Raw genomic sequence first — 20,083 nt, forward strand, 5'->3', positions numbered from 1 at the left:
TAAACATTTTACCACTTTATATAAAGTGTAATAAGGAGTAATTGACCTCGCGACGTTTCTGTGTTAATAAGAAAGTTTGGTTCTTTCCCACGCGACTAAAAGTAAACAGCATTATGGCCAATACTACATTTACGGCAACAGTTCACAATTTTAATTGCTTAAGCATTGTTGTAGTGCTTGCATGACTATAAATTAATTAAAGTTTTTAAATTACTTTAATTGAACAATTAACAGCTGTAGTGCTTTGTGTAGTACAAAAAATAAAAAACTAAAATATTGTACTTCAATGTTGGTGAGCTTAACACGATTGTGTAACTCTGCCCTCTAGTGGCAGCAGCATATTATTAGCATTTATTTGCTGTCCAATAGCATCCAGTGTACATGCATTACACAGGGTTTCCTCATTATGGTGAGTTGCCCCCCTCCCCCCCCAAAAATATAACCATATATATTTCAATCTTATTACACTAGACCACCATGTGGCCCTGTGGTTTTATTTGTGCCACAACAAAAGGTAGAATTTTATTTTGTGTTTGAAAAATAGTAGCCTTTATTTTCACAGGGTGGTATTTTACAGGTAGCCAGTTAAAAGACCTCAAAGGATGAGAGCCAATATCCAAATTAAATACAAACTTATGAACAGGATCATAACATCCGAATCAAATCAACATACTGTACAAGTATGACGTTTTACATTTTCCCATTAAAAGTGTGCGCTGCTATATTATTCAAATAAATGACAGCGGTGGTTCTAACATTCATTAAAGAAATCACAGAATACCAGATATTGATTTGACACACAATTAAAATATTCCACATGAAATTCAACGCCAATGGTGTGTACGTCTCATTATGAACGGACTCCTCATGTAACCCACATTACAGCCAAAATGTTGCAGATTGTTGGCAAATAATATGCGATTAGATATTTCTATTGACATTGTGTGAAAACAATACTTTGAACTGAACTACATTGTCTTTGTTTCCTAATCGGATATAATGACGCAACTGCAGTCATAACTTTGATGTTGAATGAAATCAACAGACAATAAACGTGGTGTCTGGCCAAAACAAGATTTTCATAAATAAACTGGCCTTGCATTAGTTTGGTTTTTTTTAATACAAATAACATACTTTAAACATCCATATATAAACATGAGAACAGATCATAAATACGAGGCAGCCCCATGACCCGGAAATATTCCACAAACACTTATAGGACTGTGATTTAGAAATGCAATATGATAATAAAAAGTACATCATCTGCTGATGGAGAACATCAACATTTAAAAAGCACACCAAGACAAATCTGGGCCTTGTCGTGCCAAAGTGGTCCAGCGGCTTGTGAGATGACGTTGAAACACTGTTCCGAAAACAAAGTGCGACCGAGACATATCGTGGAAAGAAGCTAAAACAAACGTTGCATTGTTGTAAGAGACAGAACACCGACTTTGTTTCAATAATATAAACAAAGTGTTAAATCTAGGAAGTGGATATGTTACATATACTGTCTTGAGATGTGCCTTACATAGTACATACTTTTATTTATTACATTACAAATCTCATTTTACGCCACATGGCGGCATTCATAACGTGGCTCCAATATGGTTACTGGCCCGGACTATAATAAGTCTATACAAACACTGCATTTATTGTCATTGTCAAATCCTTCTATACACAAAAATAATGTGTGGAAGATTATATATTTTTAGAAACATAACGTTTGTTGATTGAGTCACTGCTAGGTATTATTTTTATGAGCAACTAGAAAGCAGTTGCTTCAGTTCGCCTTCAGATATTAACATAAAATGATGAATACAATGCAAATAGAGGGGGAAGTTGGGGGTAAAATCTCATCAAAAGTGTGAGGGGGATGGGTGGAACACAAGTTTTGTCCCTGAAAACGCGACAGTACCCCCCCTTCAGAGATTTAAAGATGGCAGGCACTTGAAAGTTGTGGTGGTGAGGGCGCGTGGAGAGTTTTTTGTTTTTCCCTAAAAGTGTGTTTTTCTAAAAAAAAAAAAAAAAACAAGGATGAAACGCCTCCTCCTCATGATTCCATCTCATCCCGATCGAACGATGGCGGCTCAAAGCTGAGGACCTCCTCGTATGTTAACCCTGGTGGACGGAAAACGAGAACATTCATCGATACGTTTAACTTTGTGTCCCAAAATGTGCGAACTTACGCTTCCATTCCTCGATCTCCAGCTCACGGCTTTCAAAGCTCTGGTCGTAGGGCTCTGCTTCGGGCTCGTCGTCTGGATCGTGGTACTGAGCAAAGTAAGGGTGAGCCAGCGCCTCCGAGGCCGTGATACGCTTGTCTGTGTCCAGCACCAGCATCTTCTCCAGCAGGTCCACAGCTAGAGTAGAGAGGACCAAAATAGTCTTAAAATTACATAAAGTACATATGGAAACACATTCATTTTACAGGTTAATTACAACCACATATGAATATTAAAAGCACAGTCCAGTATTTTTCTACTCATTAATTTAAACTAATTAATGGGAACCGATACGGAACCACAAGTTCTAGTGCTCTGCCATAGAATCTCCCACTAAATGTGTCCAGAAATCCACAGCTTGAACTAATATACGACATCACACAAATCAGTACAGTACAATAATCCCCCGTCATTTCGCACTTCAAATTCCGCAGCTTCACTCCATCTGTCCAAAAAAATTTCCAAAATATATTCATTGTTGCTGTTTTGTGGTGGAATATAACCAAAATCTGTATTTTGTCTGCATTTTTTTTTAGCATAAAAATGGTTAAATGAACTAAGATATAAATTTAAGGCATTCAGAAGATGCATTCAAACATGTGATATGCAGTATTCTACACAGATCACACTTTGTGTGAGTAATACTACACTGACATAGGACGTATGCTGTCCAGAAGTAGTAGTAAAAAAAAAAAGTGAAGGAAAAAGGTGTTATTTCTTCTTCAAGGGACTCTAGTAATGTTTTTTAAAAAAATGTATTTTGAAGATTCTAAACATGTTTTCTATTCTCTCGCTATGAAACTATTTCATTTATAAATATGGAATCCTACAATTAACCATGATAAATGAGATTATTGTACCTGAAAAAGGTAAGTTGTGTCTTTAGGGCAGGCACCCACTTCTGACATTTTATCGTTTGTTATGGTTACAAATCAGGATATCCGATAATATCGGCCCGACATTGGAATGAAAATATTATATCAGTCAATCGCGGAATCTGTTTTTTTCCCACAAAAATTAAAATAAAAAAAATAAAAAAAAAGATTTACGGGCTTATGGACATCTGTATTTTCCGGCCTTCATCAAACGGCTTCTGAAGCATCTAAACAACCAAACGTTGGCTATGAGAGGCGGGACCCAGACGACCAAGACTTTGTCAGGCCCAATCTCAAATGTCGTAACCATTAGCATTAGAGATATCGGCACACCCAATATCAGTAAAAAAAAAAAAAAAAAAACACTATCAGACATCCCTAGTTACTAATTTGCAAACATTCCGGGATTAAGAGTAATCATCCATCCAAAAACGGTACCATTTGGAATGGGAACGCTGCCCCAGGAAGGGCATTTGGTGTCATAACCGAGTCAAACAAATCACGTGATTGACATTTCACTCAAGCCGTTTGATGGTTCCTCACACAGACCGCACCTCCCACGGGTAAAAAAAAAAAAAGTGCAACTTACCAAGAGGGTTGGCACCAATGAACACATCGGCAAAGTTTCGCTTGGGCATATGGGGAAGTGAGTTGATGTAGTTCCTTGCCTGTTGGCGAGAACATGACAACGGTTAACCGCATCACGTTACCGATCCTTCCGCGAAGACGTTTTAGTCGTTGATGTCGTCACATGTTAAACAAAGCGGCGTGCAAGCCTCGCAGTGAGTCGCAGAGGAAACAGCGAGTGAAGTGAGGGCGGAGTTTTGTTATCATGTGACGCACAAAAGAAGAGAGAAGAAACGCTTTTTCCAACACGCGTGTCTATCATCCGTGTAAACGTTGGCATCTTCGTCTGCACGGCGGCACGGCGGAGGGCATCCGTCTCACCTCGTGACTGGGCATCCTGCTTATGAGCGAGGCCGGGGGCGTCCCCGTCAGACGCATTATCTGCTGTAGCTGGTTTATATCTACGGCGGCTGAGTCAAGGGGGCATCACACACATGCGCTCGGGTTTTTGTGCATCAGGAGGCGGCAGTTGAACAGAAACAACGAGAAGGAGATCTGAGCTCAACCACCCCCCCCGCCCGTGTTGTGTTAAATGAGGAAATGAGCGTCAGCTTTTTAGTACATGCGACGACAGAAGTGAGCGTCAAAAGCGGCAGTGCAAATAAGAGTTGTTAGGAACATTCCCAGAAAGCCACTCTCGGAAGTGCGCAACGACAGGAGCAACAAAAACTTGGGCTGCTTGGCACTCACGGAGTCCGAGGAGATTTTCATCGAGAGCTCGGGCCCGGGGGTTCCAACAAGCAGCATTATAAGCTTCAACTGATCAATGTCTAACACGTGACATGAAGGAAAACGGAGGGGTGGGGGGGTGGGGGGGGGTGAAGAAGGTGGTTGGACAAAACGAGGCGGATGAGAGGTGCGATCCTTTTGTTTGAAAGCGTTTAACTGTTTACATAATTACGTCGGCATCCACAACCACGCAGGTTGAACCTTACCTTAACCGTACAACGCCGCCATTTTGCACACTCCAATTTAATAGCTAATTCTTCTTCCACACAATCCAACATTTCTGCATCACAGCAGTGTTACACTCGGCCACTGTGCACGGATTGCTTTGTAGGAGGGGAAACAGGAAGGTGTGCTGGATCACCGAGACAACAGTGGGCAGCGCTGAGTCATACACCACGGAGGAGCTAAAGAGCTAGCTCACAATCATACACACATCGATTTTGCTTTTGTCATGAAGAGAAGTGATTGTTTGCATGCATCCAAAGATAAAACTTGCATGAAATTTGACAGATGCCGGGCAGGTTCCAGCTTAAGTAAGTTGTTCAGGTTTAGACTTCCTGACCGGTCCCTAACCTAAGTTTGTTATGATGACCCATAATGAATAAAATATGGTAATGTAAACGTTTTTTCCCAAAGGAAACAAACATTAATCTCTTTCATGAAATTTGACAGATGCCGGTCAGGTTCCTGCTTAAGTTGTTCAGGTTTAGACTTCCTGACTTGTCTGCTATGACGACACATGATGAATAAAATACAGTAATGCAAACGTTTGTCCCAAAGGGAAACAGACATTCATATCTTTCATGAAATTTGACAGATGCCGGACATGTTCCTGCTTAAGTAAGTTGTTCAGGTTTAGACTTCCTGACTGGTCCCTAATCTAAGTTTGCTATGATGACACAATGAATAAAATAAGGTAGTACACACGTTTGTCCCAAAGGAAACAAACATTTATCTCTTTCATGAAATTTGACAGATGCCGATCGTGTTCATAAGTAAGTTGTTCAGGTTTAGACTTCCTGATTTGTCTGCTATGACGACACATGATGAATAAAATACAGTAATGCAAACGTTTGTCCCAAAGGAAACAAACATTCATCTCTTCCATGAAATTTGACAGATGCCGGTCATGTTCACATTTAAGTTGTTCAGGTTTAGATTTCCTAACTGGTCCCTAATCTAAGTTTGCTATGACGACACATGATGAATAAAATATGGTAATGCAAACATTTGTCCCAAAGGGAAACAGACATTCATCACTTTCGTGAAATTTGACAGATGCCGGTCATGTTCATGCTTAAGTAAGTTGTTCAGGTTTAGACTTCCTGACTTGTCCCTAACCTAAGTTTGCTATGATGACCCATAATGAATAAAATATGGTAATGCACACGTTTTTTTCCCCAAGGGAACAGACATTCATCTCTTTCATGAAATTTGACAGATGCCGGTCCGGTTCCTGCTTAAGTAAGTTGTTCAGGTTTAGACTTCCTGACTTGTCGCTAATCTAAGTTTGCTATGACGACACATGATGAATAAAATATTGTAATGCACACGTTTATCCCATAGGAAACAAACATTTATCTCTTTTATGAAATTTGACAGATGCCGGTCATGTTCATGCTTAAGTTGTTCAGGTTTAGACTTCCTGACTTGTCGGAACCATAATGAATAAAATATGGTAATGCAAATGTTTGTCCCAAAGGGAAACAGACATTCATCACTTTCGTGAAATTTGACAGATGCCGGTCATGTTCATGCTTAAGTAAGTTGTTCAGGTTTAGACTTCCTGACTTGTCCCGAACCGAAGTTTGCTATGGCGACCCATAATGAATAAAATATGGTAATGCACACGTTTGTCCCAAAGGAAACAAACATTAATCACTGAAATTTGACAGATGCCGGTCAGGTTCTTGCTTAAGTAAGTTGTTCAGGTTTAGACTTCCTGACTTGTCGCTAATCTAAGTTTTCTATGACGACCCATAATGAATAAAATATGGTAATACACACGTTTGTCCTAAAGGTAACAGACATTAATCTCTTTCATTAAATTTGACAGATGCCGGTCAGGTTCTTGCTTAAGTAAGTTGTTCAGGTTTAGACTTCCTGACTTGTCCCTAATCTAAGTTTGCTATGATGACACATAATTAATAAAATATGGTAATGCAAACGTTTTTCCCAACGTGTGTTAAGCGCCTCTTTTTCGTCCATTTCTTGAGTCCAGACATGACCTGCTGCTGTGATCATGCAGTACATCATCTTACTCTCATCTTCTCCCGACTACTATCAGGAAGGATACGGTCGGTGCCGGGGAACAGCGTCCGTCCGGTGAGAAGTTCAGCCATGATGCATCCCACCGACCAGATGTCCACTAAAACATGGAAGCAGTAACATAATATACACAGTGAATGGTTTGGATCAGGAACTCAAGTCCATCAAGAAAACAGTCAACAGTGAAACTTTTCCAAAGGTTACTTCTGCATTCAAGAATGCAGTTATTTTGTCGAATTCAGAGGCCAATGGTGTAGCTTTTTATTAAGTACATTCTCTTAACTTCACAAATAAATGTGGCATATGGATGATTTCACCATTTGAAAAACAGTAGAAGTTTGGAGATGTCCCATTTCCTTTTACATCAATTGAATAATGTCTTTCTAAAAAGGTTGGAGCTAAAATTTGTAGCAAAAACATACGCGAGTGAGTGTGTACCTGTCATGTTGTAGTGCATCCAGTTAAGCATGATTTCTGGAGCTCGGTACCACCGAGTGGCTACATAGCCGGTCATTTCATCGTCTGTATGCCGAGCCAAACCAAAATCCAGGATCTAAGAAGCCAAAGCATTTGAGTGTAAAAAAAAAAAAAAAGACAGAAACAGAGAAAGGAAAACTCCATCTTGTGATGAACAAGAGAATAAACTCACATCACAACATATGGGACGCATGTACGATGAAATCAGATCAATTACAAAAGCTAAATAAAGAAAGTCTGTCAAATATAATAAGGTTATGTACTTAGGTGTGTCACAAGGTCTCAAACGTGACAATATTTCAGACTGAACAATGCCATTCTTACTGTGAACTATAATAGGAGGAAAGATCCGAAAATTAAGTGTGTTACACACACTATAAACCTTGTAATCCAAACTCCCTTGGTGTTCCCATCATCCCTCGCTAGCTACGTGCCGCTGGTTTTTACCTCCATCAAATTCAACAGCTGTCAAGGTGGCAGAGTGCGAGCGGAAGCTGTACTAATTCTACATTTGATCAAAGTTACTTAAGATTTACCAGAATTAGTGCTGTGAAAAATAGCATGTTAACAGCAGTAACTCAATATTTACCATATTTTCCGGAGTATAAGTCACACTTTTTTTTCCCTAGGTTGGCTGTTCCTGCGACTTATACTCCAGAGCGACTTATAAATTAAAAAAATGTTTATGTTACATAAACACGGGACACCTTTTGTGTTCATGTTTATTTTTTGTGTAGCTGAATAAGCATTGTGTTAGCATATCTTACACCTATTCAGCCTGTTCTCTATTCTTTTATTGTTAGAACTTGCCTTCCAAGAGGACGTAATGTCTGTTTTGGTCAAGTAGTTTGGAAAATAAATTACCCGCAAAAAATGCGACTTATACTCCAGTGCGACTTATGTATGTTTTTTTCTACCAGATTATGCATTTTTGGCCTTGTGCAACTTATACTCCGAAGCGACTTATAGTCCAGAAAATACGCTACGTAAATTGTTTTGCATATTTAATGCATGAAATCATGCTCGATTATCCTTACCTGAATAAATCAACAGCAGTACAAATCCATCATATTTTTATCCCCAACTCACAAACACGACGCTATTCTGTCCAGAAGAGCCAGTATCATGCATCGTCTCGTCAGCCTAGTGTATCGTTACACCTCTCTTAGATAATTGCCAGTTTTCTCCTCCGCCTCTACCCACTCAAAGGTCACGCAACCCATCTTCTCGAACATGTCCTTCGGTTTTGGGAAAATGTCTACGATTGTTGAGTTTGCTCATCGACGAGAGTTGAGTTTGTTCCCCCTCGGGAAAACACCGCTCTTGGTGTTTTGGCAGAGAACTGCAAGTCACTTCGTGGAGCATAAACGACGTCACGATGCGACTACGTTGTAGCGTAACAAAAGGTAAAATTTAAGGTCATTTGTTTCCAGTGGCCACGCACCTTCAGTTCACAGTCTTCATTTACCGCCAGATTGCTGGGCTTTAGGTCCTGAGGGGGTGAGAAGAAGAACTCCAATTGATGCGTGATAAGAGCAGAATAGCAACAAAAACAAGAAATCTGATGCCTTATTTGCTGAAGTCTCTAATGGAGCTAGGCTCTATCGGACATGCATGGATACATGCGAGTGAAAGCCGATCTATGCGAGGGGAATGGTACTTACCCGGTGGATGATGTCTGCAGAATGGATGTACTGTGAGGGAATGCAAAGTTAAACTTGAATCATCTTCCTCTACAAGTGGATGTCAGGCTGCCGTGACGGGAATCGGACCAACCTTTAGACCTCGCAGGATCTGGTAGATGAGGAATTGGACGTGGTCGTCGGTCAGCTTCTGGCACTTGACGATGTTGTTCAGGTCTGCTCCCATTAAATGTGTCACCAGGTAGCTAAAAAATAAATAAATAAATAAAAAACGCTTAGAGTAGCTTGCTGATATTGCAATCAGAGCTCACTGCTCGCGGCGTTTTTGTGTACTTGTTAGTAAAAATCCATTAATAGAGGCAGCGATTCAATCATAAATCATGCATTTTACATATGACGAATAAGTGATAAAAACAACTGCTGGATTATCGTTTGCAAGGACTTGATGTAAATCTGCAAGGGAGGGGGTTGATTATTAAAGTATGCGTGTATAATACATTCTTATACGACCACAATAAGCTGCACTTGAATCAACCATGTTACTATTAGACATAGTGTTTTGTTTCGTGTCCACCGTGTTACCCCCACGCAGAGACTCGGTGCAAACTCATTGAATAGTCCGTGCACACAAATGCACAGACTGCCAGATGGGCCGTTACCATGGAAACAACTCCGACGTGCAGCGGGCATGTGCTTAACCTACATTCACCTAAAAAAAAAAAAAAAAAAACACGGCATGCGATGCGTATGCGCTGTATGTAAAGTAGAAAGTGTTTTATACTGATCCGGTGCTTCGTTTTGAAGCTCGAGCGATTCCGTGAACTCGTGGTAAATTTGCAGAGATGAAGATGAGAGAACTTACACATCACTGAACTCTTCTAAGCTTGTCGCTGGCGTGAACACGTCTAAGAGGCCAATCACCTGTGGGAGGGAAAAAAAAAAACAAGAGGGTAAAGATCATGTTTGCACAAGAATTTAATGTGCTCAATTAACTGATTGACATTTGACCTGACGCCATGTACCCCCCCACTCCTGCACATATAAAAAAAACAAACCTTTCAATGTGAATTAACTTGAAATATTGAACGTAATTCATTGGTTCATTCATTTTATAGTCATTCTAGGTCAGGGGTCAGCAACCCACGGCTCCAGAGCCGTTTATGGCTCTTCAGCCTCTGTTGTGGCTCCCTTTGCAATGCTCAAGTTTTTTTTTAAACACACAAATGAGGAAAATAAGCATCTTTGTAATTCATTCATTCATTCATTTTCTACCGCTTTTTCCTCACAAGAGTCGCGGGGGTGCTGGAGCCTATCCCAGCTGTCTTCGGGCGAGAGGCGGGGTCCACACTGGGGCACATATAGACAAACAACCATTCCCACCAACATTGTTTTGTCCACTCAGGGTGGCCATATATGCATATTCATTTCATAACAAGTAGACAGGGAAAGTTTAACACAAGCAGTATCGTGTCTTAAAGTCTTGTTTAACAATGATGTCCATTATAAATGTATCATTTTCTAACACTGACTTACTGTTAAGAGCAAGAAGTGGTTGGTTTTGTAAATATCACCTGATTTGGACTGTGATTTCCCAGTTTTTACATGATGCACCTGAATACACCATTCTCAGAAACAAGCTAGCTCTGATCCAGCTTGTTTATTATGAAGTGTCCAATATCTTGACCGGAATCTATCCATTGTGTCCCAACACTAAAAGAACAACTAACCTCTTCTTAAAAAAAAGACCTATTATGCACATTTCTAGTCCTTTGTTTTGAGTTGTCAACTAGACACAATAAACCGCACAGAAAGCTTTCGAGATCTTCCACATTTGCACCTATTCCAGCTGTATTTCCTTGGATTTACAAAATGGTCTGTTTGGTTTTACTCCCAACTACGGCACACCCACTACACTGTAATTGGTCCCACTCAGCTTGTACCCGGGCACGCCCCCATAAGGAAGTCACAGGTGTCTAACTGTGACATCACAGTGAGCCAGTGTTAGAAAAAAAAACTTTGGAACCAAGTGTTTGGAGCTATCCCAAACTTCCCAAACCTTATTATCTGAAACTTTGGCGTGGTTTAACACGATAATAGGTCAGAAAGGTGGAAAGAGCATCTTAGGGCCACTTTAATAGTATCCAAAAAACAAACATACATACAATACACATACAACCAACGATAAAGCCTCGTTTTTGGTTGGATCTCAGTGACAGATTGTCACCACGACACCGTGCGGGAACACTGCGCACAGAGCAATGAATAACTTGACGCGCTGTCTCCTTCCTGTCTCCTGTGTCCTCACATCGTGAGGCATTCAGGTGCACTTGTAATTGTGAGCTCTTTTTTTTTTTTACTTTTATTGACGTATCCCGCTTTGGGAACCTACCGGTTAAGGTAACACTACAAAGACAGGCACACAATTACAATATATGAATGAGAATATTAAATAAAAATGTGACTTCCTCCTCATATTTATGTGCTTTTTTTCTTAATAAATTAACCATGACATACATTTTTACTGTATGTTTTTTTTTAATAAATATCAAAGTATTAAAAATAAAATTCAATCTATATATTGATTGTTTTCTCAGAGTACACAAGGAATGAGGTCATTCTGAGACACTGCAGCATCAACCCTCCCCCCCTTCAAAAAAAAAAGGGGTGGGGTGGGGGGTGTCATGGATAACCAGTGCAAAAACCCAGTTGTGCCAAAGCTCCATGTGGTGATCCTGCCCAAATGAGACACAGACGCAGCTGATTGGTCGGATACTGCCAAAACAAGGATCTGATTGGCCTCGACCGGCCTTTCCAAAACTCAAAACCCAGAGAATCTCCTGGCAACAGTGGGAGGAAAATACAGAAGGTCTCTCTCTGTATGTAAGAAAGGTAGGTAATATTACACTTTGATATATTTAGAACTGAAAAAAATGGCAATTTTTTCTGTTATGATGAAATAAAAAGGCAAATGACAGACGGTATTTCCACATATTGACTGTGGGAGGTACCAAGTCGTCTATTAGGGCCTCTGTGAGTCGGGAAATCTTTGTGCGTACAAATGCACTGTGATAATAACACTGAATATTCCCCCATATATAATAATGATTGTTTTCAGCAATGTACAGTACTGCATCTACTGTAACAGTAAACTAATCAGACTTGTGCTGCTGTGTGTCGCCAAAAAAAACGTGTTTCCTATGGAAGCAGAGTAAGTGGAGGACAGGAAGTGACGTTGAGGTTAAGAGTTGAGTTTCATCACCCCCTCTGGAATTCTTTGCCCTGTTCCCTCCATGCTTGTCCTGACCTTCCCATGTTCAAAAAGCAACTCAAAAACGGTTGAAATCCTTCTCTAATGGCGAACATTTTAGATCCTTTTAGCCTTGTTTTTAGCTCTGAATGAATGAAAGTTGGATTTTAATTAGGGCTGTCAATCGATATATAATATATTTGATCGTGATTAATCGCATTTTCCCCATAGTTAACTCACAATTAATCGCATTTAATCGCAGATGGAAATAAGTTTTTATCCAAGTTGAGGAAATGTATTTGCGGTAAACAATTCCATGTGCAACTAGAATGATAATTACATCAAATTTTATGTAAAGGGATATCAATTTAAGAACTTTTTGCCATTATTAAAAAAAAATACAGTCAGCAAGCATATTTTAGTATTACTATTTTTCTTTATTGTTAGCATATTAGCTCTTGAACTCGCCCACAAATGTTTCAACCTTATGCTACTAAAATGACCCAATATATTATTTTTGATTATTCTTGTAAAATTATGATTTTTTTTAATTGTTAGATCACAACTTTTTTCTCATAATATTTTAAATTTTTGAATAAAATTACTGCAGATTTTTTTTACTTTTTTGCTGTTTTTAAAATGTGCCGTGGGCCGCTAATGAACTTATTCTTTCTTAGAAGAGACGCAAAAAAAAGCATCAGTGGAACACATGATGTCTTATTTGTCGTATAAGATATATAAGATGCTCTGTCAGGTTTTTACACGTGGTACTTTATCTCCAAATGTATTATTGCTTGTCCACATGTGTCATACCCACAAAGACTGACTGCACACTAATGACGCCAGCTTATTGGACATCTTAATGAATGCGTTCTGAGCAGCGGAAATCCATCCGTTTCTAAGGGACTACTGCTTGAAAAAAACCACTGCGATTATGTAAGAGACATAGTGAAGTGGTGAAACGTGGATGTTGCATCTAAAGCCTGTGGAGAAGTGTCTGCAACACACAACATTTGTCTTTTTTTCCATGCGTCTCCACTTTCCAGCATGTAACTGCATTCCTGGAGGCGGCTCCCATCCACGAGTGCGTCCACTTACATTTTCGTGCTTCATGTGTTTGAGCAGTCGGAGCTCTCTGTAGGTTCTCTTTGCGTGGATGATGGACTGGAAGGGTCTGGACAACTTCTTCACCGCTACCTTCAGGCCCGTCTTCACATCGAACGCTGAACTGCACGACACATGGAGGGATAGAAGATGCCAAAATGTTAGGAACATTCCACTGTATTTGTGCATTGCTTCTATGTGTAGAACACAGACGGCGTGGGACGCCCGGTAAGCGGTGTAGATAACACATTGGCGATTGATTCCGCCTCTTATTAAACAAAACCCGCTCCCCACGGATATACTAGCAAAATGACTGAACCTGTTGTTGCTTATCAGCAGTGTGAAGCGTGAAAATCTAATTATTTCCACATAAAACACACAACAACTTGTTCAAGTTCAATTCTGAACATGCAGATTTCTGTTGACATTTCCAAATCTAGCCAAACCGCTTTTCCTCACAAGGGTGGCGGGGGTGCTGGAGCCTATCCCAGCTGTCTTCAGGCAAGAGTCAAAGTCCACCCTTGAATGGTGGCCAGCCAATCACAGGGCACATAGTATAGACAAACAACCATTCACACTCACATTCCTACCTATGGACAATTTGGAGTCGCCGATTAACCTAGCATGTTTTTGGAATGTGGGAGGAAACCGGAGTACCTGAAGAAAACCCACTCATGCACGGGGAGATCGTGCAAACTCCACATAGAAATGGCCGAGCAGGGAATCGAACCCGGGTCTCCTAGCTGTGCAAACCACTCCTCCACCATGCAGCTCTAAATATAACTCATTTTCTATACCGTATTTTCCGGACTAAAAGTCACACTTTTTTCATAGGTTGCCTGTTCCTGCGACTTATAAATTCTGTGTGTTACACACACTATAAACCTTGTAATCTAAGCTCCCTCGGTGTTCCCATCATCCCTCGTTAGCTACGTGCCGCTGGTTTTTACCTCCATCAAATTCAACAGCTGGCAAGGTGGCTGCACTAATTCTACATTTGATCAAAGTCACTTAAGATTTATCGGATCAGAATTAGTGCTGTGAAAAATAGCAGTAAGTCAATAATTACCGTATTTTCCGGAGTATGAGTCGCACTTTTTTTCCCTAGGTTGGCTGTTCCTGCGACTTATACTCCAGAGCGACTTATAAATGAAAAAAGTGTTTATGTTACATAAACACAGGACACTGTTTATGTTTATTTTTTGTGTAGCTGAATAAGCATTGTGTTAGCATATCTTACACCTATTCAGCCTGTTCTCTATTCTTTTATTGGTAGAACTTGCCTTCCAAGAGGACCTAATGTCTGTTTTGGTCAAGTAGTTTGGAAAATAAATGCCACTTGTGTTTTTTTCTACCTAATTATGCATTTTTGGCCTTGTGCGACTTGTACTCCGGAGCGACTTATAGTCCAGAAAATATGGTATATATATATATATATATATATATATATATATATATATGTGTGTGTGTGTGTGTGACAACCTAATTAACAACAAAATTCAGTGGCATTTCTGAAGGTGTTGATGAACGGTTTGGCCTTCATGGAGGTCTGCTTTGTACCGACTGACTCATTTAGTAGAAAAACACAAGTGTGTGAGGGCAGTGCATAAAAGCGTTATAAAGCAGTATTTCACGGCGAGGTGGACGCATGAAGAACAATGGAGATGGAGATAAAACAACGCTTGGATGCAGCAACAATAACGATGCTTTCAATGGTAAACACACCTACTGTTCCCACGTGGTTTGAACGCTGTGGGTCATTTATCCAGTGTAACGCTTACGCCTCATTGTCACGGAAGAGCCTGAGCGGGAATGGGTGTGTGTGGAAAAAAAAAGAAGGTGCAACGCTGACGTAAAAAAAAAAAAAAGACGGAAGTTCTTGGCGTATTGCTCAATTTGCAGTCAAATCGGTTTGCCTGCCAAAGTCTTCTGGTGCCACCAGAAGACATTATGAGGGTGGAGGAGAGGCCAGATGGGGCCTGGTCCCTATTTCCTATATCAGAGACTAAACGCCCCCGTTGGAAAAAAACCAAAAACACATTCCTTCCAGGTCAGCTACTTATTCTGCATCACAAACAACCGATTCCAAAAAGCAGACTGCGGCGAGACACGCAGACGGAGGAGGGAGTCGTTGCAGGGAGTGGTTCAGCTATGGCGGCGCAACTTCTGAACTACCATGACCCGGTCTAGAAGTGTGCTACGACTTTCAAGTTCAGGGGCATTCCTCCTGTTCCGACATATTAAAAAAAAAAAAAAAAAAAAAAGGGGTCACATAAGGGTGAGTCATTTCCTGTTCCGATTCCAACATTTGCTAACTTTAGTCATCCACTCGCACGAGGGGCTGTCACTGGATGGAAGCCTTGAAATTAATCATACTCCTCAACGGCCATAACAGCAACATTAAGAAGATAAGAAGAGTGTTTTTCTTCTTCAAGCGGTGGACTCGCCTCGCAACAACTTGTGTGCGTCGCCTTTGGGTGGAAAAAAACCCACTGTGGGTAAACACCAAAATGACAAAGCTGCATGGACACGGGCCTTTAAAGCCGCTGCTGCCCGTCCGCAGGACAAACAAACCGTGTCTGAGCAAACAGCATCCAATTAGGCCGTAATAAATGCAAGTGCAATAACACACAGCGGCCATAAAAAGGCAAAGGGAGCGACGTTCAAACCACAGGGGAGACACGAGCTACGCTAATTGTGGAGAGTTGAAAACATGCCTTTTAAGATATTTCGAACACCTTAAAACGCATATTGGTGCTACCGGTCCGGTATTTTCCTGACTTAGATCTTACACATCATTTAATTTATGAATACTGTGGTTGTCACTTGCGGAGTCCCACAAGGATCAATGCTTTGCCTTCTTTTGTTCAATATTTATATGCTGTCGCTCGGCGGCATCATACGCAAACATAAGTTTAGCTTTCACTGTTATGCCGACGACACTCAGCTATATGTGCCATTAGAGTTAACTGACCCGCCTTACTGCTCTAATTTCGAGGCACGACAATGTATGTCCTGTAACTTTTTCACTAGCTAAAACTTTTTTGCTAGCCCGGCTAAACAAGAGTTGCCTGTTTAAGGACATCACTCTGACTTTTGATAAAAGCGTCATTACTCAAAGTGACTCAGTAAAAAAAAAAAATCTCATTGTGATACGCCATTCAATCCTTTCAAAAGTGCATTTTTTCATCTTTGCTACATCGCTAAGCTACGTTCTATTTTATCGTCTACTGACGCAGGGACCCTAGTCCATGCATTTGTCGCTTCTCACCTTAAACTGTAATGTTCTGCTTTCTGGTCTTCCAATGTCGGCTTTTAAACGCCTGCAGTTAGTACAAAATGGTAATGGTAATGGTAATGGTTTCATTTAATTTGAACATGCATCAGATTACAATTGAATGCATCCCATAATCAGTTCCCAGTTCCACATGTCCAAAAGGAGTAGGAAGAAGCAAAGCTTATTAAATCCTACTCCTCCATCTGGTACTTTTACAATCACTAACTGTTACATTTGTTCACTTCCTGCTTTCCATAATGCAGTTTGAGTTTTTTTTTTGTGTTTTGTTTTTAGTAATGTACCTCGTACCGAAGTACGAGGTGATATGAGCATCCAATGCCATAATGGGTACCATAGTAAATGTATATAACAACATATTTAACATATATATATATATATATAACATCAACTGCTTGTATTGTTTCTTGAATTGGCTCATCGTTGTGCATTGTTCGAGGTCCGTACAAAATGCTGCGGCACGACTCCTCATTTTTATACTTTAGCATTTAATTAAGAGTACATATTGTTACTCTTATTCTTATTATTCTTCACTTAACCCGGGATTTGGGTTGAAAAAGAACTATGCAAATAGATACGTCATAAGTAAAAAAAATGACGCTAATTTTTCTGTCAGCAATAAAGTAAAATCCTGTCTCCAGCTTATCTCGGTCATCATGGAAAGAACACTCCGTGGATATGTACCGTAGCTCCATGATTATCGATACCAGTAATTTCATCTGTGACAGGAACTAACAGAGCCGCTGTGGCAATAAAGGTAGAACAATATCACACAAAAGCCAATCAAACAAGAAGCGGAACACGTTGCTCAAAGACGCTCAGTTCCACATGTACTTGCGTCATCTCGTTAACCCGATTAAGGTTTCATATGCACCACAATTGCTCGAGGCAGGTAACGCGCACACAATCAGGTGGGATTTGCCAAAGTCATTGATTGATGATTTAATATGTGCACACATCTTTTGAGCCGCAGTCCAATCAGAACACTGAAAAAAAACGTTGAGTGAAATTAAGACTAGACTCGTGTTAATTAGACTAGAAAAAAAGCTTCAGTTTCTATTGTGTTGCTTTGATGACTCGCTAAAAAAAGCGGCCTTCGTGAGGTACGTGCCAACTTTCACGAGGCATCTACGTGCCAACTTACGTTTTTAAAGTGTCATTTAACAACCTTGTTCTCATCATCGTTATAATAATGATGTCTCGTCGTCAAAGCGCTAACTTCAACATGAACTTGTAGTGCATCTTAAGGGTAGGCCAAAAAGTAGCAGCTCACCAAATAATATTTCTTTCAACTCAAGTATGTACAATTGAAATGTTGCCAGTTACGTAAAACACAAATAGGTCACCTATTTCTTTTTTTTGCCAAAGTACCGTAACGGTGCTGCAAGTTGGATACACCTTTGCTCGTATACAAAAGGCACGAAGAGGTGATGATGCAACTCCGCGGTAGAAGACAGCATGTTTGGTGCTGAATTTTAAGCTGAAAAAAATTGCCATACGGGCACAGATTGTATCTTTCCCATTGAAATAGATGCGCCGCAGAAAACAGGAAGTGAAAAGTCCATGTTGCATGAATTGAAGGGAACTATAAATGCATGCACATACACGCAAACGCAAGCAAAATACTATGTTCTACTGCTTATTACTAAAGAACCATAAAAAAGTATATACCGCTTTTGGTGTATACTATGTCTTTCATAGCCCAAGAACACAATATTCTGTATCCCTTTAAAAAAACATCCTCAAAAATGTTCGATACCAAGATGGACTGGGAGAAAAAAAAAATAATTTTGAAGTTGCAATATTTTTGGGGGAAAAAAATAGCATTGTTTAGACATTTTGGCTATATATATTGTATATGGCTACATTTTTTTTTTCATTTTTAGATTATAGACAATACTCTGTATCCCTTAAAAAAATCAGTCAACATCCTCAAAAATGTTCGATACCAAGATGGACTGCTTTTACAAAATGGCTGGGATTGAATGAGCTAAAAGAAAAAAGTTGTCTTTTTGAAGTTGAAATGTTTTTTTTGGGGGGGGGGGGGGGGCACAAAAACGCGGGGGAAAAAAGTCATTGTTTAGACATTTTGGCTAGATGTATTGTATATGGCTACATTTTTTTTTTGATTATAGACACAATATTCTTTATCTCTTTAAAAAATGCTTTTCAAAAATGTTCCATACCAAGAGGGACTGCTTTTACAAAATGGCTGGGATTGAATGAGTTAAGAAAAAAAAAAGTTGTCTTTTTGAAGTGGAAATATTTTTTGGAGGGAAAAAAAGAGCAAAGACCAAGGCTCATACTAACCATACATATTGTTGAAAATTATATGTTCATAAAAGTTCATAACAAAATAGCAAAGTGGAATGTGCATTCTTTTAATTTTTCAGCGGGGAAAAAGTTAGGACACCTCTGCATCGTATTAAAGTATTGCGAGCACTTTATACACGTGGATTAATATCAGATTAGCCAATTGATAGATTACTGAACTGCTAAAATAATAATAATAATAATATCTGCATCCCTAATAGGATGGATCCAGGCATTAGAAATGTTATGGAAGTACATGAAGTATAGCATATAGTACCATGAGAGGATTTAGTGATGACTAAGAAGAGGATAGTGAGTCATGGGGGTACTACAAAGAATGACATCATTCTGGAGTCATCAACCAGCTCTTTTTGCAGCCTCCTATTCAAAGCCCTCACTGTGCACGATGGGGCCTACTTAGTGCAAATCACGTGACATTGTGCTACTCCACAGGCTAGCTGCACCCAAGTGGAAAATGTATAATGCATGCCGGGGTGGAATCACGGTGTTCTATCCGCCGAGGAGGCCCGATGAAGGCATGCACAGGCAAGGCAATATCACGGCTGCACATTTCACACAGAGCTAACTTGAAAGGTTCTGGCAGCAACCCGGCATTAAAGGGGAAGGGCGGAAGTAACGCCAACGAGGCGGGTACGTCCAACTGGTAGCTATGACAAGGTAAACACAAAGCATCCGCAACTAATGCTTACCAAACCGAACCGTAAGCGCCGGAGCCGACGGGGGACAGGTTCTGGTACCGCTCCGGGACCTCCCACATTGTCTTGTTGAGCTCCTGCCGATAGTAAGTGGGTCTTTCCTTTTGCGACATTCTTGCGTCGGGGGCGGGAGGGGGGGGACTTGTGCACTCTCGTCCCCGTCTAGCACCGCCACAAGACTGGGCTAGAGTCCGTTGAAAACTCGACAAAAACTGCCTCCAGACGCCCGAGGCGCAAAGTGGCCTCCGAAGAAAGTACGTCAATGTTCCGTGCACCCCGTTGGGGGGGGGACTTCCTCTTGTTAAAGCGCCGTGTCAGGTTGGACTAGCTACTGCTGGATTATTCTCCCTTTCTTGCTCTGCTCGGCATGCGGAAACATGAGCGCGTATTTCTCTTGGTCCCAGCGCGCTCCCGGTGCGGAAATCTCGCGAGAACGTCGTCACCATCGCGAAAACAAGGGAGCTCCCCTCGGCTTTGGCGGTGAAGGGGCGGGGATTCTCCCTGTCAATCATCCGTGGTGCTTTTTCCCCCCTTTTTTCTTTTTTTATGAGTTCTTTAGCACAGCTT

At 40.5% G+C, this 20,083-nt stretch overlaps 1 protein-coding gene across 2 annotated transcripts; it reads right to left on the minus strand.

Annotated features, from left to right (window-relative positions):
- Window positions 1-534: 534 nt before the first annotated feature.
- mapk14b (mitogen-activated protein kinase 14b) lies at window positions 535-19,934 on the minus strand. Of its 2 annotated transcripts, none has more exons than XM_058055356.2 (12): window positions 19,511-19,934; window positions 13,187-13,316; window positions 9,704-9,762; window positions 8,975-9,086; window positions 8,863-8,892; window positions 8,643-8,690; window positions 7,160-7,274; window positions 6,750-6,821; window positions 4,415-4,494; window positions 3,687-3,765; window positions 2,187-2,360; window positions 535-2,118 (listed from the first exon to the last, which is right to left on the minus strand). In XM_058055356.2, the coding sequence occupies exons 1-12, from the start codon at window positions 19,627-19,629 to the stop codon at window positions 2,051-2,053; spliced, it is 1,086 nt and encodes a 361-aa protein (XP_057911339.2). In that variant the 5' UTR covers window positions 19,630-19,934; the 3' UTR covers window positions 535-2,050. The 2 variants fall into 2 exon arrangements, with proteins under 2 accessions (XP_057911339.2, XP_057911338.2); XM_058055355.2 differs by lacking the exon at window positions 4,415-4,494 and adding an exon at window positions 4,046-4,125 and having other exon boundaries at window positions 19,511-19,933.
- Between the last annotated feature and the right edge of the window lie 149 nt (window positions 19,935-20,083).

The sequence above is a fragment of the Doryrhamphus excisus genome, linkage group LG18, assembly GCF_037039965.1.
Source record: "Doryrhamphus excisus strain RoL-2023G ecotype Guam linkage group LG18, RoL_Dexc_Guam_v1.1, whole genome shotgun sequence".
NCBI lineage: Eukaryota > Metazoa > Chordata > Actinopteri > Syngnathiformes > Syngnathidae > Doryrhamphus > Doryrhamphus excisus.